The sequence below is a fragment of the Euleptes europaea genome, chromosome 1 (assembly GCF_029931775.1).
Source record: "Euleptes europaea isolate rEulEur1 chromosome 1, rEulEur1.hap1, whole genome shotgun sequence".
In the NCBI taxonomy this organism is placed as follows: Eukaryota; Metazoa; Chordata; class Lepidosauria; order Squamata; family Sphaerodactylidae; genus Euleptes; species Euleptes europaea.
Window position 1 is genome coordinate 92,503,788 of NC_079312.1, and position 21,750 is coordinate 92,525,537.

Here is a 21,750-nt window from a genome sequence, read left to right on the forward strand (position 1 = left end):
GGAGTTCACTCTCCAAAGCAGTCGTTTTCCCCAGGGAAACTGATTTATGTCTCCTAAAAATCTGTTGTAATTCTGGGAGATCTGCAGACCCCACCTGGAAATTGGCAACCATAGAAATGCTTCATGGTCTTCTGTTTCAGCCTTGTAAATTCACAAAAATAATGTTTTTAGCTTGTTTTAATTATGACTTTCCTGTCTCCTGTAAATGTTGGTCATTTTGATTTATCTTCCTGTGTTCTTGTTTTTAACCTCAACTCCTTGAACGGTTTTGCTGATTTTTCTGGGCATCGTTTTACAATTATTTGCAAAATCAGATAGCTGTTTTCTTCTTTTCTTTTTTAACTGAACTGAAAAGGAGAAACACCTTTTACCATCTTTTGAAAGTAGGTCACAGATTTTATACTGCACAGAGTGGTGTAATTTCATTTTTCCTATGTAAGAAGTTAACGTACAATAAACAGTAGCTGAATCCAAGTCTTGAAATGTTCTATTTGTGCAAATAGGACCTCTGTAACATTTAGTAATCATGTTATGATAATGTTTCATGGCAATTGTTACAATACTGTTGATACATAAACTGGTAAATATTTTGAGATTGGGGTGCTATTCCCTTCCCTCTGGGTCAATAGTTAACATTTTTGAGTGGTATTAGGAACTGTCCACAGTATGTACTGGAGTCTCCCCAGAGTATAATGTATTTGTTTTTAATGGATGGCTTGCAAGTTCTGTTTGATTTATTTTCCCCTTGATAGATATCCTGCTACACTATTTCTAAATGTAATATTTGACTCTTGGGTCTTTTAGCAGTACATTAGTATTGATTATTGGATGAGTCTTTGACTGATATCTTTTTAATGTGGCATCCCTCCTTCTTATTAGTTAATTATTTTATTTTCCTATTTTCACAACTATAGCTTGCTGTTTTCCCCTTCTTTGTACTCCATTTGGGAAAACAACTTTCACAAACATTAAAAGAAGATAATTTTGACATTCTCATTTGTCTCTCCCTTTGGAGAAATGGAAATAGCACAAGCCTAATATGGGGGTGGGGTGTTTTAGAGTTATTGTATTATTTCCCCTTTAATTGTACCTTTTTTTTCTTATGGGGAGGACAGTGCTGATAAAAACAAATTTAGTTTATTGGTTGGAGTAGGGATGATGTATCTTCACAAATTGCTGTAAATTTTTTGCATGCCTACCTATATCTAATGATCATAAAAATCTGGCATTAGTTGGTGAATCCTACCCTGATTCTTCCACCCCACTATGCCAAGTTTATTTATTAAATAAATAAATACATTTATTTATTAAAATATTTATACCCTACCTTACATTTTGGTTCAAGTTTGAAGTCTTCCTCTAACTTAAGTTACTCTCCTGTTGGAGGAAGAGCCACTTAAGTTGGACGAAGGCTACTTAGAGGATAGTTGGATCCACCTCAATAATAATAATAAGGAGGAAGAGGAGGAGTTGGTTTTTATATGCCGACTTTCTCTACCACTGAAGGGAGACTCAAACCGGCTTACAATCACCTTCCCTCCCCCTCCCCACAACAGACACCCTGTGAGGTAGGTGGGGCTGAAAGAGCTCTAACAGAGCTGTAACTTGCCCAAGGTCACCCAGCTGGCTTCATGTGTAGGAGTGGGGAAACAAATCCAGTTCACCAGATTAGCCTCCGCCGCTCATGTGGAGGAGTGGGACATCAAACCCGGTTCTCCAGATCAGAGTCCACTGCTCTTAACCACTACACCCCGCTGGCTTCTTAAAATATAATGGCAGTTCCAGAAAGTGCTGAAGGAACTCCAGTAGCATCCCCCATTATACCAAATCTCAGTGAAGGATCAAAGCCATAATATCTGTTTTCTTTTAATCAGTAAAAATCACCCAGTGCATGGCCAATGCGGTCCTGAGGCTCAGGACACACTGCAGCAGGACTTTTCAGAGTTGGGAATAGCCATGGAAATAGACACATGAGTTTGGGCTGTTTCGTTGCCAGTCGGCAGCGAGAGTCCACTGTGCACATGAAGCTCTATCTTGCAACCTTGATCTACAAAGGAGCTTCATGTTCATAGTGGACTCTAATTACTGAGTTTCCCAGATGCAGCTGCTCAAGCTCTAATGGGCTATTTCCTTTGCCATTCCCAATACCACTTTCATGTGTCATGCTCTATATAGCCTGAGACTCAGTTCTGCTTGCTTGTTACTCAGCTTCAGCATGGAATGTGGAAAGCCATCATCAACATTGCACCCTAAACCAGACGTTCAGTAACAGGTTATCTCATCCTTTTATATTGTTGGTATTCTCTAGCTCCCATTACACATAAGGTGCATGACTGGCATACCACCTCATTCTGTCCCCCCCCCCCAGATTTAATTTGTGTAAATGCAGGTTTATAACAAATGCCTTCAGATGTTAGAGAGTAAGCCAAGAGTACATTGTAAGATACTAGGTCTGTCCAGTGTTGTAAACCAGCCAAGCCAAAACATATATGCTGCATTCACTCAAACAACATCTGGAAGCACTTAGACTAATCATATTTAAGTGTATTTAAAAGAAAAGGGGCATGTGTAAACTGTTAAAAGAGTAACAGCAAAGTATAAACTGGTAGGCAAAGGAAACAGTATTTTACTTACACAACGGACAGAGCTAAGTATAAAAATTTCAAGATGGATTTGACTGCCTGTTATCAGGCTCTGAAAACAGACTGTCTTTACATTTGACTTTGATTTCTGATCATTCTTTAGACTGCGTTCTGAAGATTAATCATTTCATATGGTTCAATATGAAACTTGGAGTGCCAAAGCATCTGAGAGGCACACAACTGGAGAGGCCTACAGAAATGATAGTACAGAAATGATCGCTTACACAATTTAGTTTGAAAATATAGAAAATGCACATCAGAAGTTCAAGTAGGCTCAGAAAGTTCCAATTAGAACTGGGTTGTATGGCCACAGTATACGTTCTGCGTAAGCATTAGTTAGTCACCCACAATTGTACAAATGCAAAAATTTCAATAAACTGGCATGGTTCACAGATCGGGGACAGTTAAACAGAGGAATAAAGGGATTAACCAGCATAATAAATATCCTCAGACAGAAGTGAATCAAATTTCCAGAAATGTTAGTCAAAGCTGGCTTTAGAAAAAAAAAGGGAGGAAATATACATAGGGAAAAGAAATTGCAAGTGTTTCCTTATCTCAGTGGTCGGCAAACTCATTAGTCAGTAGAGCCAAATATCAACAGTACAACGATTGAGATTTCTCTTGAGAGCCGCCTAACTGGAGATGCCGGGGATTGAACCTGGGACCTTCTGCATGCCAAGCAGATGCTCCACCACTGACCCACAGCGCCTCCCAAACGGTGCAAGTGCAACCCCCCCGGTTCCCAAGCCCCCCCAAATAAAACGGCAACTGAGGCTAGCTGCCCAACCCTCGGAGGCCCCCCGCCGCCCCCCCAGGAAGGGGGCTCCTCTCTGCCCCCCCCCAGCGCTGGGCATTGGCAGGCGGTCGGCTTGAAAGGTCCAATGAGAGGAGAGATTCGGGGACCCCCCCAGTTGCACTCTGGGAGGGATTCCTCCCCCCCGCACCCCACTGCCGCCTCCTTCCCCTCCTTTCCAGGCCGGCTGGGCGAGCGGGACTGCAGCGGGCAAATCTCTCACCCCGGGGAGGGCAAGGGGAGGTTCCCGCTGGTGCGCGGGCCTACAGTGGGCAGCCCACTCGCCCCGGGGAGGGAGGGAGAGGAGAGGCTTCCCGCTGGCACGCGGGCCTGCGCGTGCACGATAGCCCACCGACTATAAAGGGTTCATAAAGGGTTTTTATAAAATAAATATTATTTCACATTGTACCTATGTTCCTTCTGTTGATCTGGAATTACCTATTGGTGTCAGAATACTGGCTGGGCAGATTTTGAAGAAGTTGTTTTGGTAGCAGCTGCCACCACAGCATTCCTGGGTAATATCAGAAGTTCATGATAAATTTAGTAAAGCCCATCCAAGGAAATAAGGCATCACCGCACCCCGGCGGTGGGCATTGGCAGGCGGTCGGCTTGAAAGGTCCAATGAAAGGAGAGATTCAGGGACCCCCCCAATTGCCCTCCGGGAGGGATTTCCCCCCCCCCGCGCTCCACTGCTGCCGCCTTCCCCTCCTTCCCGGGCCAGCTGGGCGAGGCAACGGCGGCGGGAGCGCACGGGGAGTGCAGCCCGCTCCGGCCCAGTGCGAGGCGGAGCCTGCCTCTCCCCCGCTTGCAGCAGCAGCCTGGCCGGCCGGCCGCCACCTCTCCCCACCACCTCTGATCCCTCCCCGCTGGAGAGAGAGAGAGAAAGGAGGGGAGGCCGGGGGAGGGGGTGCTGCCTCCCACTCGCCTGCTGGCTCCTCCCGCCTGGGGCGCGCTGGAGCCCGGCGGGAGCGCGGCACCTCTGCCTGGTTGGGTGCGGGGATGTGGAGAGCCGCACTCAACGGGCCAAAGAGCCGCATGCGGCTCGCAAGCCGCGGTTTGCCAACCACTGCCTTATCTCTTTATTGTTAGTTGACATTCCAGTGGAGATTGGAAGGAGTGTCCAAGGAAAAGAATGCATGAAATTTAATAAGACTTGATGATCGGAATTGTTATTATTGTTGCTGTTAATAATGATAATAATAATTTATTTATTTTAAACATTCCTGCATAATTAGACCTTTTTAGAATTTACTAAAACATAAATTGAATTATCATTTTTAAAGCGAAAAAAATATTTTGCCTAAAATTAGCCATATGGTATTATAGGGATTTCTCATTGAGATTATACCAGCATCCTTCCATCTTTAGTTTCTAGAGATAGTTCTCAGATTTCTTTTGGCTGAAGGGCTGACTTTCACACTTTTCCAGAAACTCCTTACTTTTCTCTTGTTGAAAGTTTTTGTGTTGGAAAAACTGGCTGTTGCTCAACATGTCATCTGTTAGCTGTTAGTAACTGAATCCTCAAAGTTATGACTTCATCTTGGTGAAGTGAAGAAAGACAAAGGGTTTTGAAATAAGAGAGATGGTTTTGCTCAAGATGTGAAATCTCCACCCCCAAAGACATAAATAAAATAAATCCAATCAGACTTCTGATGAAGTCAGAGATGTCAGGTATATTCACATTTGCATAGTGTCTCGAACACCTGTCATCTACAAGGACTTTTGGATATGAGTAATGGTGAAAAGGAAAGCTATCTTGCAAATTTGGAATTTGCTTATATTCTCTCATTCAAGCAACAGATTAGAATCAGGCAATATGTTGGTACAAGAAATGCATCTGAAGTTTGCCCCACATTCAAATAGAGATTGTGAAGTTTCCTGAAGTTTGGGAAAGATCTTGAAGGGCTTTCCCTTAGATTCTTGACCAGCTACTGCTGGAGTTCTTGACCCTTTGGTTGAGCATTTGATTTTTGAACAGAGCTATTGGCCTTTTTTTGTTTTTTGTTTTTTAATTAGAAATCAGAGCTTTAACTTCTCAAACTAGTGCTAAGTTGTCGTGCTGTGCTAGTCAAGCAGTACAATCATAAGCAGTTACATTCTTCTAAGCCCATTGACGTCTGAGAAGGGTGTAACTGTTTAAGATTGCACTGCAAGTCTGTTAAAATAGTGTGTGTTGCTGCGTGTGTGTGTGTGTGTGTGTGTGTGAGAGAGAGAGAGAGAGAAACTTCTCCTTGTCTTCGTTTGAGTTCTTTCTGATGTCATCACAAGCTGTTCCCCTTCCTCTTAAACCACACTTCCTTTCTGTGTCTGAAAAAGAAGTGGTATACATTAACTTCCCTAAAGGGCCTTTAGAAAATTGTGCTTTCAGAATCACTTCCTGTCCAAGGAAGAAAGCTTAGCACTTTCTCCGGTGTAAGAAGCAGGTGAGGGACAATAAAATGTTCCTCTGAGCTTTCAAAGAACAACATTTGTGGACTCAGATGCCAAGAGTAACAGAGAAAATCTGTTCCCAGGGCCTGGGGAATACAGGATAGCAATAGGGGAATATGTAGCTGGAGAGGAAGACAAAAAAAGTATGTTGTGGGCTGTGTTACAGCCTGCTTCAAACGCAAGGCAGAACTTGGGTGAGGCTCTCATCCTTTTGTTTCTGCCCTGTCAGTCTTGGGGCAGAAATTGTTCCCGCCCCCTTGCCCTAGCAGTGCCATCTTCTCAGAAAACAAATTGACTTCTGCAGGAAAACAAATTGACTTCTGCCTTAGGAACAGGGTGGGGTAGGAGCAGTTTGAATCCATAAATTAAACCAATAAAGCCATGCCTGCTCAAAACCAATGAAGCTGCATGCAGTTTTCCCTCTGTGTTGGCTTTAAGTTCCCTTGAAGTTTCACCTCTGAGCCCTCAGTGCCAATTGAGAGTGGGAGCAGAATAGAAATCTCTTAGTAATATTTAGCCTCTTTATTAGCAAACCACGTTTCAGACTCTTTACATATGTTTTCATAGTGATTCTTACATCAGCCCTGAAAAGGTAGACCAATATTTTATCCCGATATTGGAGATGGGATGATGAGGCAGATAATGGATTGCTTAAGGCTGCCTCGCAAGCTTGTAGCTAAGATTGGAACCGGCAGACTTTCAGGCTTCCAACTCAGACACTACCTGACACTCAACTCTGCATGCTGTGCTAGCTCCACATAAACCCTTCAGGAAGGTTGTGAAATTCACTATGGGTTTGGTGAAGCAGACATTATTAATTAATACCACAACTCTGACCTTCACACCCAATAAATTTTACATTTCCATCCTGTGTCAGAAAATTAAGATGAATCCTGGGTTGAGCTTTGACCTTGCCACATTTGACCTCGCCACACAGGAGTGGGATAGGAATGGATCCTCCGGATCAAGTTCTTGCCACCTTCAGTGACCTTGCTGAGTTCATGATAAATGTAGTCAAAATGACTCTGCTTCCACCAAAGAAATGTGATACCACTAGATTCCATCCATTTACAGTTTCTCTCTCACCTTTGTCTTCCAAGTGTTGGCCTTCAGGATCCATTATTGTTTCCTCTCCCTTCCCTTGGGAGAGCAGAAAGGCCTTCCTACTGAGCAATTTTCTGTTCTGTGGCTTTGCACTTTGGAACCAATACAGAGAGATGGGACAGGGCAAATCATTTCACTTTCAGGGAAGAGTTCCTGTCAGATACCATCACGGCATTTTTGCTAGGAAACCGAAAAGTACACGAGATATTTCTAGTTGTTATAAATCTGACTTGGAAATGTCACCATTACAGGCACTGTATTTTAGTTAAGATTAATATACTTTCAAAATGGCTGTTTCCTTTCTGTAATGTCACTACACCCATTTGAGCAAATGTTTCATCAGCCTGGCAGACATTTTCATTTGGCATGATAAGCCCATAAGAGTTTCCAGAAAAACACTCCATAAACCAAATGGCTAAAGAGGCTCTAGCTATTCCTAATGTTTCACTTTATTACTATGTCACTCAGTTATCTCTCAATTGTGCCTGCCTGGGCTGCATCACAAAATGTCAAACCATGGCTAATACTTCAACAGTTTGGTAGCAAGAACCTTTTTGCAATATCTTCCATGACATTTTTACACATACAGATTCTTAATTTGATTTCCAGCCAGGTTCAAAGTAGAGAAAGGGGAGAGAACATGCTGTGTGTATGTCCGAACGTGATTACTGCTTGTGGGGAGATGGACAGAATCCTTTTGCAAACCATCACATATATCTTCCCTTTTTGCCCAATTCTACTTAGTTCATCTCTCGTCAGGTTGTTTCTGTATAAGTATGTACATTGCATATTTTCTCAGTGCTTCATTACGAATAAGGATCATTGGCTCCACTGAAAAAGAATGTGCTTGAGTTGACATTGATGCCATGAAAGTTTGGTTTGTGGCTGTCAATTTCTGATGGTTCATTCGCCCGGGCAAGCTATCATTTGAGGCTTCAGTCACTGAGCAATGAGCATGCGTATATATCAGCCATTCCCTGTAAACCCGCCTGTATGACCTGCATGTTCACCTCCTCCTACTCAGGTATTCAAGCCGCCTTGCTGTAAGATCTGCCCTGGCCATTAATATGTCTCGAGGCCAAAGCTGTATTTCCTTCCTAAGAATTTAGAAAGGCCATTAGGTCTACAGTAACAAAGGCTCACTAGACCCAGGTGAACCGAGAGCAGTCTTGACTCCATGCAGTATTCACAGCAGCTGGAGCACTGCAGGTAAGAACATAAAAACATAAGAAAGGCCCTGCTGGATCAGGCCAAGGCCCATCAAGTCCAGCAGTCTGTTCACACAGTGGCCAACCAGGTGCCTTTAGGAAGCCACAAACAAGACGAGTGCAGCAGCACCATCCTGCCTGTGTTCCACCGCACCCAAAATAATAGGCATGCTCCTCTGATACTAGAGAGAATAGGTATGCATCATGACTTGTATCCATTTTAACTAATAGCCATGAATACCCCTTTCCTCCATGAATATGTCCAATCCCCTCCACTCCTCTCTTAAAGCCTTCCAGGTATTTAGCTCCTGTAGTGCTTTCACTTTAGGCTGATACATATGTTACAATTCCAGGCATGAGGTGATAATAGCAAAATGATTTCTGTGCCTATCTGGAATTATAACACATGAAATGGCCCTGAATACTCATGGGGATGCTGTGAGCATTTGATTGGGTGCACAGAAATTGCATTCGCTTTTTCCTTAACTTAAGTTTTTCAGTTAAAAGTATATCAGAACGTTTTAGCCCCAGACACATGAAATCATGCCTGAAGACAAAATATTCAGTTTTTAAGGAATACAAGGACACTGTGAAATACGTAATGTCACTGGTAAAATACAATCTGTAGGTTGTCTAGAAGGTAGTCAAGGGTTTTCCAATAAGTGTCATAACAGGCTTATCATAGCAGTTGTGATGATAGTTGCTGAAGAAGTATTATAAAGGTCAGCTTAGTCAGTCTATGTATCACATAATCCGTTATGTGATATGATCTATGGTTTGTTTTTGTTTTATTGGATATTGTTGCCCTTCCTACATATCCCTGAAGTTGATGTATTTATCTTACACTATTCCGTCTGCAATTTATATGGTAATGGTGAAATTCTTAAATAACAAGAGGAAACCCACAGGGCTTGTGGGAGGCATATCATTTTCCCACCCTCCACTATTTATTCTTTCCTTTTCCTGAAACCTCTCCTAGCCTCTTCCCTTTTCCTGCTTCCTTCTTTCCTTTGCACCCAACAGCAAACCAATGTTATCTGCCCCTCTGTCTCCAGCAGCCTCTTCCTAGAAAAACTATGGGCCCAGTTGTGTGGAGCTGGCCACTGGGCCAGGCCTACTTGCATGGTAGGGAACCCTTGAGGACTTGTGGGGGCACCTTACTTTCTCTGTTACCCCCCCCCCCGCTGCGCTATTTCCTCTTTTCCTCCTCCTGGCAACCCCCATGTCCTCTGCCCTTTCCCTGCCTCATTCTCTCCTTCTTGGCCATTCATCAACCTACCATTTATCTGCCTCCCATCTTCAGCTATATTGATTATTTATTTACTTCATTTATACCCAACCTTTCTCCACAGTGGGAACCAAGCAGCTTGCGCTATTTTCCTCTCCTCCTTTTTATCCACACAGCAACCCTGTGAAATAGGTTAGGCTGAAAGTATGAGACTGGTCCAAACTCATCCTGTGAACTTCCACAGCAAGAGGGAGGTTCAAACCCAGGTCTCCCAGACCCAACTCTAACTACTACACCACACTGGCTTTCATAGGGTAGCTGCTGTTGAACAGTAGCAAGCAGCCAGGCCTTCTTGAGTCATGCAAGTCGGGTGGTATCAAGTCATCCAGAGGTTGCTTCCAGGCAGAGGGTTGCCAACCTCCAGGTGGGACCTGGAGATCTCCCAGCATTACACCAGAACTCCAGCTACTGTGAATACACTTGAACTCCAGACAGCAGAGATGTGTTCTCTTGGAGAAAATGACTGCTTAGGAGAGTGGACTCTATGGCATTATATTTGGCTGGGGCCTCTCCCCGCCATAAACCCTGCTATCCTTGGACTTCACCACAAAATCTCCAGTAATTTCCTGACCTGGATCTAGCAACTCTAGTGAGGCCTGGCCCCAGTTGCCTTCCCTAAAAGGCCTAAATAGGCCTGGAAAGGGCTCTGCCCCCTCCCTCTTGCTTTTACTGACAAATCAAAGCCTGGAATCCGTGTTTGCCTAGCAACAGTCAGTGAGGGAATCTGTTGCTTAAAGCTATAGGCTCTTTCATTTTTGGCTTTTTGAAACTCGCCCGTGGTTTTTTTTGGGGTTTTTTTTTTTAGATTTCAGACTTTTTTGCAAATTTGGGGGATGCTCATGACACTTGATGTTTTTATGTATTAGTGTGTGGGAGAATAATACAAAACAGACAAAGTGCACAGGAGATTTATTAAATGTCAGACATATTCGAAATCTGTTCCTATGTTCTTAGTCTACAAGGGTGGGGATAGGATTTAGTGGTTTCCCAGTTTCTGGTGTGGTTGCAGATAATGGGCAGCAGCAACAGGACTTCCATATGGCAGGTTTCCCTACAGTTTCCAGGCACCACTCCCCCAGCAGCAGCCAACTCCTCCCCTGGGCTACCAAGGCTTTTGCAGTTTTGTAAAAATAAATAAAAAATCAGCACTTGAATGTTGTTATAGAAATATACTGTTATAAGTGTAGCAGGGTCCCAGCTTTCTTTTTTTTTTAAAGTAAGTCTCTAGCCTTTTTGGTTGCAGAGATAGGTCTTTCCCCTTATATCTCTTCAAATGAAGAGGATAGAGACTTTAAAAAAAAGAAAGCTCAGAATTCAGAGAACTTGCTACACCTGTTATTACAATGGTATATCGATACAACTATATTCTAGTGCTGATTTTTAAAAAAATCAAAAGCCCCCCCCCCAATGTTAGCGAGAGGAAATGGCTGCCACAGGGACAGGGGAAATGGGTGCCATGTGAGCCAGAAAATCCAGATTTTTCCACCCACACAGCAGCAATCCAGGCTTTACTGTGACCTTTCCCAAAACTTCACTGCAAAGGTTTTAGTAAGATTGGAGAAAAGCTGGGGAAACCCCTGGAGGTATGTGAATGCACCACGATGTTGTGGGGAAGCAGGAAAACTATCCCCAAAACACTGAACTTGGGGCAAGTAACCCATGAGGAAACCATCTAAATCAACTCTGACAAATTGGAATATCTTGCTATAACTACTGATGATGGAAGATGGACCTTTTGAAAGATGCAATATTGTGTCAGACTGAACCTAATTTTATCTATTTTCTCTGAAGAGCTCAGGGAGGCCCCCTACGTAGTTCTCCGCATCCAGCTTTTCCTAGGAAATAATCTGACATGATCTATATTCAAACATTCAAACAAGCAGTTAACTTCAGTTCTATTTTAGAATATATTACATTATGTTTTCACTGAATAGAGTTAAAATAAGGCTGGAGCAGGAATATAGATGCTTCTAGATTCTTATTAATATTTTAGTTTAATTATGACTTCCCTAAAAATCACTGCAGCTAAACTAACGTTACATGGGAATTTACTGGATTAATGTGAAGCTGTGTGACTCATGTTTTATCTGGATATGAATTCCTATGTTGTTTTTATAGATATGAAGGTTTAGCGGGTTTTTTTCCCAGTATTGGTGATTACAATCAATTTCCAAAAAAAATAATGCTTTAGTTTTTTCAGGTGAGGTGTAAGGGATATTGTTTAGTGGTTGGGGGGGTATTCACACAAACAATTTTTTTTCTTTTAATTAAGATTATTTTTTTTTTTACTCTTCCCTGGCAGCGGAAATTCTTGAATTGGCTGGAAATGCAGCACGAGACAACAAAAAGGGTCGCGTCACTCCTAGACACATCCTGTTGGCTGTAGCAAATGATGAAGAGTTAAATCAGGTAAGTTGCTAGGATTTCCTTTAGGGCTTTAAAAATTTCTTTCCCAAATCCAGATTTGTAACAGGACCTTTGAAGAAGTTTGTAGTTGGCCCAGCTTAATTACAGGAATGAGAAATGTATCTGCAACTGTTACCGCTGAAAACCACCATGTAACCATGTTGTTTTATAAGGAACTGAGAAATTACTGCAATGCATTGCTGTGGCTTCTGTTGCAAGGGGCTTTCCAGTTTTAAAAGTGCTTTTTTGTGTTTTTTGCATTTAAGCTGTTGAAAGGTGTCACCATAGCTAGTGGTGGTGTTTTACCAAACATTCACCCAGAGTTGTTGGCAAAGAAGCGAGGATCAAAAGGAAAACTGGAAGCTATCATCACTCCACCCCCAGCTAAAAAAGCAAAATCTCCTTCACAGAAGAAAACCATAGCAAAGAAAACAGGTGGCAAGAAAGGAGCAAGAAAATCAAAGGTATTCTGATGTTCAATATGTTCTTACAAGTGGGGAACCTGCATGGATTTGCGAGTGTCACTTCATTTTCCCCATATCCCCTTCCCACATTCTATCCTCTTGTCCTGGCAGCCTCCATAGCCTCTTCCTTTCCCCTGCTTCCTTCTCTCCTTCCCACACATCAACCTGCCCTGTTTCCCTAGTCTTCCGCTTTATTTGTTATTTATTTAATTCATTTATGTTCTGCCTTTCTTCCCAGTTGGTAACCAAAGCACCTTTTATCATTCTCCTCTCCTCCATTTTATCCTCACAACAGCCTTGTGAAGTAGGTTACACTGAACGTGAGTTCAGTAGTGCCAAGGCCACTACTTCCTGGCAGAGTGGGGAGTTGAACCTGGTTCTCCCAGATCCTAGTCTGATACTCTTGCCACTACATCACACTGGCTTTTGTGTGGTAGCTGCTGTCAAGTGAGAGGCAGAAGTGGTTCGCCATTGCCTTTCTCTGCAGAAACTTCCTTGGTGGAATATCTGGTAGCTTCAGTGTGGTTTCTAGCAAGTGTGTACAAATATTGTCCTTAAATCAGATAATCTGTTGTGGCATCATGTTCTTTTCCCCCACACACACACTAACATGCCTTCTAACATGGCTTGTGTTCCTACTAGTATTTGACTAATAGTAAATGCTTGGGAAATGGAAATGCAACTCAAGGAAAACCTAATTAAAATATTTAAGCCAATTTGCTCATACGTTACATTTTATGAAATACAGGCTCCTTAGTATAACATCTGACTTATATTTGTTTGCATGCTTTGTTGCTTGTATCTTTTGAGAAGAAACAGGCGCAAGCTGCCTTTGCCTTGCCAGTAATACTATATATTTATAGCACCATACTAAGCAGAATTACAACCTTTTAAAAGGATATTTACTTCACTGGACTTAGAAGGGTGGTGAAACTCTACTTAGGGTTGTGCTGGAAAATCTTAACCTTTTTTAAAACTTCAAAATAGTAGGGAGGGTAAATTCAGTCAGGGCCACAGGAGGAGTTAACGCTTTTCCTCCATACCGCTTCCAAGCCCAATTTTTTTAAAATCAAAATTTCCTCCCACCTGTTATTAGCTACAGTGAAGGAGAGGGCAGAGACAGGTACAATCTTGATTTGGTATAGTGTGACTGGAAATCACATTGGATGACTTGTCTTTAGATGCATATCTGTTTTGGATCTATATATGTTCTAAATGATCCAGGAAGATCTATATGGGTGTAATTTGTGAATGCTTCAATTTTTTATCTATTCAGGATTCTGTACTTTCAAAGTCTTGAAAAAATGTGTATATATTACATCAAACAAATGCAAAAGGTACAGACTATACATGGAATAACAGTGCTGTCTTACAACTACTTTCCTGGGAGTAAGCCCTATTGAATAGAATTGCATAGGATTGCTCTCTTAAGTCTTCCTGATTATTTAAATTCTCTTCTAATAATCCTAAAAATAAACCTGCAGTGATTTTTTTTACGATTGTCTTCATTTTGCCTCCCGATCTTCCCCAACTATAAAATGAATCTGGCAGCTTCACTACTATGGCAGAAAGATTTACGCTGCAGTTCAAGCAGTGGGAAATAGGCTCACAGTGCTTCAATACAAAAATGGAATAAGGCCAGACTTGTCCATTGTGAGCTGGCGACCTGGTCTCCATTGACAAGACCCCTAATAAGGGACCTTTTGGCAACCCCTCTCCCCCATGGAGTATCTACAGTATACAAGTTGTCCCTCCACGTGAACTCAGTATCCTTCTATTTAAAGTTGAATTGTTTGTTTGTTTGCATGAAAAGAAACAGGGAGAAGTCAGCAAATCAGCAAGTGCCGACAGCACAACAGAAGGCACGCCAACAGATGGCTTCACTGTCCTGTCCACTAAAAGTCTATTCCTTGGGCAGAAGGTAGGTTTCAGCTTATGATTTAAAACATTCTTATGTTCAGTGTTCCTTAGGAGGTACTTTCTCACCTCCATACTTAATTGAAGCATACCTATCTTTGAAATTCTTCTCCGTGTGCCATACTGAGCACATCTAGAAAGATCTCCTTGGCCATTAAGCAAATTATTTTCTCTCTAGATCTATAATTATTATCTCTGATACAGTGCCATCAGTATAAATGGTGGCTTACAGAGTTCCACAGGTAGAAAGCAGACAAGCCTCTATCCCCCAAAAGCTTACAATTTATAATAGTCAACATTAAAATGAGAGAAAAGGGGTTGGCCAAGGAATGAATGTGGGCAGAGAGTTTACCCATACTTAACACTTGGTTACAGCTGGAAATGGAGATTAAGAGGAAAGGTGGATTTTGGAGAGGAATTTGATGATGAAGAGAGAGTTGGTATGATGTACCTGTTCAGAGAGCCGAGCATATGGGTGACAAGGGGGAATGGGCAAAATCATGATGGCAAGAGGTCTTCAGGTGACTGGTGGCAGTAGAATAGATGGAGGAGTGTATCACAGATGGGTATCACAGGAAATAAAGTCCAAAGCTTACCGTTGGGCCAGGAGGCACCTGCAGCAGAAAATCAACAGAAAGGTTGCTTTAGCCCTTATCTCTGTACCCTTCCTCGCTGGACATTCCTTCATACGCACGTTTGCCCTCCGAGACAAGTATGAGATTGGAAATAAGTCTGTTGGGTTGGGGAGGAAGGAGGAAGGAGGATTTGCAAGGAAGAATTGGTAGGAAATAGAAGGGTTAAACCCCCCTTTCCTGCTCACTGGTTTCATATCCCTGCCCTTGGATTAATGTTATATGATGAATATGTGTATAGGAACATGTGGTTTAGCTCTCATTGCATGACCAAATAAAATTATATTAAGTGCCCGTTGTCACAAACAATCTTAGGCCGGCCTTAAAGAATGAAAAATATTTAAAACTGGAGTGTAAAGCATTGAATTATATAAATCAAAAACGATCCGTTCCTTTTGCTGTCTCATTGTGTCTGTTTTCTTTGGTTAATTACTTCATATGGATTTTACATTGTGACCAAAAATTGCTTGAAAAAAAGGGAGTTGCTACACATACATTTTATATTCAAGAGTCATGTTTTCTCTTGGGGATAGAGAAGGCTTGAATCTATGCACTAGAAAAATGTTTGTTTTAATGTTTTGTTATTAGTGGCCTTTCAACATGCGTTATGCTAACGTTACATCTATCTTATTCTGCTTATGTAAAGATGATCCAAACATGGTGTCAACATTCATCCTCCAAATATTAAAAGCTACATATGTTCGAGTTCTTGTTAGGAAGTAACATGCTGATGGATGACTAAAGATATATGAAGAAATGTACTTCAACATGGGCTTGTGTTTCTTGCACCTTAGCTCCCTACACCACTAGCAAATCCCTTTTGAAACGGTGGGGGGGTAGGCTTTCAGAACAGATTGCAACATGGCATGAAGGTCTTCCTTTTAAAAAAAAAAGATTGGTATGCCAAAAGTAACTCTTAGTAATGGATTACTGAGTTGACTAAAAATGAGTTGGTTCTTAGATATTTTCAGCTTAATAGGATGCATTTGAGTATTTTGTAATCTGGATGTTTAACCTAATTTTATGCTGGATGGAATTAAAAATTATAAACTGTTCAGCAGTGAAGCCAAGGGATAAAACGTTAAGGCTTAAACTTGCTACGGCTTACCAACGCATTGACACGTGGAAAAATAATCACAGATACCCTTATTATATCTATTGGCATAAGTATGATTTTCCTACATGGAAGTGAAATCATTGCTGAATTTGAAGTAGCTCTAATCTCAAGCCTTTTAACTTGCTTATTGTCCTTTGTGTTGGCAACACTTTGGCACCCCACCTCTAATTGCTCCCTCCAGCTGCTGTTGGAGGCACAGGGGTAAGAGATTTACAGCTGCTTTCAGGTACACATGGAGAACCATGCAGCTTGTCTGTACAAACCTGTTCTGCCTCCACAATAATGGATTAAAAAATGAATTTTCTACACTTGACAGTGACCATATGACCTTCTAGCAAACTTTCATGGCCACAGTCAGACACGCAGGGTTTCATGGTCCCTTTCTGTGAGGAGGGATAGGCTCCATTTTGCAATGACGATTTCTTGGTGCATGAGCAGTGTAGAATCTCTGTGTGTGCATCCAAACATAGGCATACATGCTTCCTTCCTTTTTAGCGTAGATCCACAAGGAGAAAATTGCACTCATGCATTTCAACCCTGTGTACAATTAGCCATGCTTGCATTTCCATTGAAATCAGGAGCTTAAATAGATGCAAGTATGGACTTGTGTAACTTGACAGCAAAAAAAAAAAAAGGAGCAAGAGGACTGGTTCAGATGGAACTTGGACGATCTTTTAATTGAATCAGAAGTGGCCTATCATAGTAGTGATCACACAGTATTATCCCTATGTCCTTTCCACTGTAGGCAAATCTGCTCCATTCGCCTTAATCAGGAGAAATGTTATATCAGGACCAAGCTTAAAAGTGGTGCTTATGTACTCAGGTTCCTTACTTAGTATACCCTGGTTAAGCCGGAACCTTAATTGCTAATTTTGTATTATGCACAAGCACTTGTGATGCTATTTTTTATTAAATGAGAAGGCATTGTAGGAAAAGGAAAGAAGCAATGGGGAAGGGTACTCGACCCTTTCTCTGTCAGCTCCTCCAGCAATAACTCTCCAAATACCAGGGGAGTGGGGTAACTGCAAAAGGAAGCTTTGGCCTCCATTTCCTACTTGTAGGCCTTCTGGGGGCATTTGATTGGCCACCGTGCGAAAGAAAATGCTGAACTAGATGGACCATTGGTCCATGAAAGAAAAGAAACAGTATTGGGGCTTTCTCTCAGGCATTTGTCTGTAACATGTAGTTAACCCCTAAAACACATTTAAGATGCACAAGGAAGGCAATGGGGAGGAAGCATGAAATTATATGTCCCACTCCCATATCTTATCACTGTTACAAGATCTGTATACAGCCACACATTGCAGACAGAATTATTATTACGTGAACCACAGTGGTCTGCACTTGCTATGTGATCCCATAGAATATTGGCAATTGTGGGACACAGAAAACAAAGTGGACGATTAACATTTGATATTTACATTTTCTCAGAAGTATAGTACATCATGAGCCCCTCCTAGAGATGGGAAGGCCTGGAAAAAAAACGGAAAAATTGGGGGGGAAACAGTTTCCCCCCCGTATATTTCCTTTTTTTCCAAAGGCGTTTCCCCCCGGAAAAAACGGCTTTGGAAAAAAAACGGGGGGAAAACTGTTTCCCCCCCCCCCCAATTTTTCTGTTTTTTTCCAGGCCTTCCCATCTCTAGTCCCTCCACGAGTGTCTTTTCTTCAGTGTCAGTTGGACCTGATTATTTATTTATTTATTCGTTTGCTTGATTATTTTGGGGAACATTAGTTCCTTGTAGTCAAACACAAGGCTCAAACTGTTTTGTTACAAAAAGGCGTAAATGGCACTTTAACTGCCAATCTTCACATAGTTCAATCTGATCAACGTATATGCCCATGTTCTTTGTTGTGGGAACCTCCACATTCACAGGCAGTCAACCTCTGAATCCCAGTGCCAGGAGGCAACATCAGGGAAAGGCCTCGGCCTCTATGCCCTGTTGTTGGACCTCCAAAGGAACTGGTTGGTCACTGTGTGGGACAGGATGCTAGGCTAGATGGATCTCTGGTCTGATTCAGCTCATCCTGTGTTCTTATGGTCATTACGGAAGTACTAAAGGAAGCAATTTTTTTTTTTTTTTTGCATATGTCTGGTTTTCAGACCAGCCCTCTCTGATCTCGTCTCTGCACAGATTCCTTGATTTCAGTGAAAGCTGTGCTTCTACTTTGAGGACTGTGCTGCTTTCTTGGCAATTTTGTTTTCATTTATAAAAATTGCTATTTGTCCCCCTTTTCGTGTTATTTAATTAAATAGCAAGTTGGATCCAGCACTGTGTCAGATAAAGACACTGATGGTTGTAAGTCTTTCCCATGCTGCCCTCCCCCAATTCTAATCCCAGGAAAGTTTATTCATAGGTTCATGGGACACACATGATCTAATTTTCATGTGGATTAGAAGGCTGGAAAGGGAGGCTTTCTTCTGACAATGGAGCTCCACTGACAGAAGAAGGGGGCAAAATGTTCCACCTCACCACTCTGCAGCCTGTGTTGCTATTACTCCATTTGGGTCCTGCAAACCTAATAAATTTTCCTGGTGTCAGAAAGGACTGTTTGGGGGGAGAAGAAAGCCAGGATCAAGCTCACTGTCAAAATAACCAGTAGAGCAATAATTACATGGCCGTAGAACCAATCCAGAGAAAGTCCATCAAGATACCGTGAAAATCAAAGAGTTTTAGGTTAGTATTTTGTGATTAGATTTTGTTCCAATGCTTCCAGTTGACTTTCTCAAGATTTGGGCCCATGTTTTTGCAAATGTTCTGAGATGGTTCTTATACATAGTAATATCTGGGGGGGGGGAGATATTTTGTGCAGCGATATCTGAACAAATAAGGTTTCATCCACTACTAGAACTTGGACTTTGTTACACAGAGGAAATGAAAATACCGTGTGCCAAATTCAGTTACTGTCACTGACAGAAGCAATTCAGAAATGTATTAATTTCATGTGAACATTTTCATACAAACAAGTAAGGGGCAGAGAAAATTTCCCAAAAGAGTGTATATACATATAAATGCATTTAAACAGAAAAACAAATCAGCCTCTTCCTTCACATTCAGCAAACAAAACAGTTCATTATAAATAGATCAGTGGTACAGATGTACAATAGCCATCTGTGGCCAGCCATAGCAGGAAGTCATAGTCCATTCATCCTTATCAAGCATTAAACCTTGGTAAGCTAAAGCTTCAGCTTAATAAACGTTTCCTTCCAGTATCCAGAATCATGTTTGAGTCTTGTGTTTGCAATGCAGTTCTGTTTGGTTTGTCCTTTTACCAGTAACTTCCTTTATGATCCGCTATTTATTTTGCACATTTGTTTGCAGTGATGCTATCCCCATATCTGTGTTGCAAATCTTACTTTTTCTGCAGCTTCTCTGTGTAATTTTTCCCGACTGTCCTGTTGTTATTTCCCACCTCATGCTTTTCTTTTCAGCTGAACCTTATTCACAGTGAAATCAGTAATTTAGCCGGCTTCGAAGTGGAGGCCATTATCAATCCCACCAATGCTGACATTGACCTTAAAGATGATCTAGGTAAATGGGAATTGGGCTGTTGCAACTAACAGTCACATGAAAATTATGGAATTCTCGTGTAATTTCAAATTCTCGAATTCCTTAAATCATATTACGGAACAATTGTAGGGTACATTTCCAAGTTTCCATATGTTATATTTGCAGATTCGACTATCATGAAATTAATTCCAGAGTTAAGTGAAATATGTTTCCATAATAATCAAATGTGACTGTTAGTTCTTTGTGGGGGGGGATGTGGATTCTTGGAGAACATACATATATATCTATATGTATATAGATAATCATCAAGTTGTTTTCAAAATAAGCAGTTTCCCCATTCTGGAACCCCTTTCTGTTTTCATTGACATTAAAGTAGTAATAGAGATTCATAAAGAGAGGCAATCATCCAGTAGATGCTCCCCAGCCCTTCCATCTTTTCAATTGAATCAACTTCTTGTTCAGTTAAAAAGCAACTATTAAATGAAAGAGTGTCTATATTGGCCATATTTTAAATATATCTTTATTCAACAGAAGTGTTACTATTTTATTTTATTTATTTATAGCCCACCTTTCTTACTCAGACTCAAGGCAGATTACAAAATAAAAATCAATTCAGTCAGACAGCATGAGACTTTAAGCAAATAACGTAGTAATACTAGGATTACAGACTTGGAGAACAGTGCAGATAAACAAACAAAAAGAAAAACCCTCCTAAAGCATAACATACCGCAGTGCTGAAAGAGGGTTTCAAATATAGAAGACAAAGCAGTAAAATAAAAATTGCAATAGACTACAGTCCTCTTATAAATATGACTTCCTGAGCTGTTACATTATACTACAGTAGTAATCTCTTGAACATTTCTATTTTGTATATCCCGCAGAATTATAGAAGTATAGGGGCCTTTCCTAACCTCTGCAGACAGGCCATTCCACGGGGTAGAAACCACCACAGAGAATGCATGTGAATGGGCAGTTGCTGTTCTTCCTCATTTGTAGATAATAGTATACAGTAACTTGTTATTCCATATCTATAATTTTAATTGTATTTCATATTTTCTTAAGGAAACAGTGAAATCAATTCCAGCCATGGGCTCATTTTATGAATGGTTGCATTTGCATCAATGAGAGATAGGCATAAGAAATCTTAGCATAAATAAAACACTTTACAAGATTAAATAATCTTTATTGTTTTCTGTGGTTACCCTAGTCCTTCAGTTTGAGTGATAAACCATCAAGAAAAATATGGAGTAAAATGGTTTAAAGTGCTCATTTGGAAAATCAATTCTTGTGTATAGACAAAGTTTCTCATTATAGCACAGCCAGCATTAAGTACTTTTAAAGTCCCATTTGTTTGAAGGGAAGGTTTAAGCAACATGCTAATTTCAATAGAACTTAAAAGTGCATAAATGAGCCAACATTTGCTTTAACTTCCAATATGATTAAATAAAGACAAGGGTCAAATAAGGTCTGTCAGTGAATTATCAAAGTGAAGAAACTGCTTGTTTTGTCGGGCTTGGTGATGCAGAATGTTTTTGTAAAGGATACTGGATGTTGTCATCCTTCTTTATGAGATTACAGTTTTACAGGTTTCTGCAAAGTCAAGAGGGTGCTAGCTGCTCTTAATACTTTTCAAAAAGTTTGCGACATGTCTCCTTTGATCGGTTGGTCAAATGCTAGAATTAACACACCCAATGCCTCTCTACCCTATATCCCCTTCCCCTTCTCAGCACACACCTCTACACCGGTTTTGGATTTTGTTGTTGTTTTTGTTATTGTTTACAGCACACATTTTGGAGCCAAAAGGTAGGCTAACAAGAATGTAGGTACATGCAAAAAATGTAGATCCTGTTTCTGGGTCCCTGACCAACATGGTTGATACACATTTGTTTACCTGTTGTAGTTGCAAGTTGTTCAGGCTGACATTGCCACAATCGACAGTGATGCTGTCGTTCACCCGACAAACTCTGACTTCTACACCGGTGGTGAAGTAGGTAATGGAGAGTTCAGTGCTGCAGAGTTTGTATGTGTATGCATGACCAATCAGCAGCAACAAGCTTGCCCCTGCTCTGCAGATTCTGCATTCTTTTCTCACTTCCAGCAGTCCTGCCCGGTGTCAAATGTAGCAAGTGCCCAACTGAATAAGGGCAAAGTGTCTTATCTAATCGGTATCTTTACCGAGCAAACAATTAACGCAGTTTACTGGAACCGCTACTTTGTACTGTAATCGGTGACAGTGCGCC

The 21,750-nt window shown here is 41.3% G+C and overlaps 1 protein-coding gene across 2 annotated transcripts in view; it reads left to right on the forward strand.

Annotated features, from left to right (window-relative positions):
- Positions 1–21,750, forward strand: part of LOC130482005 (core histone macro-H2A.1) — a 54,751-nt gene that overhangs the window by 20,046 nt on the left and 12,955 nt on the right. The window contains exons 2-5 of one of the 2 annotated variants that reach the window (XM_056854811.1): positions 11,768–11,874; positions 12,138–12,335; positions 14,149–14,256; positions 19,432–19,531. In XM_056854811.1, the coding sequence (XP_056710789.1) occupies positions 11,768–11,874; positions 12,138–12,335; positions 14,149–14,256; positions 19,432–19,531 (513 nt within the window). Of the gene's footprint in view, positions 1–11,767; positions 11,875–12,137; positions 12,336–14,148; positions 14,257–19,431; positions 19,532–21,410; positions 21,502–21,750 lie in introns of both variants that reach the window. The other variant, XM_056854820.1, reaches the window with a different exon arrangement.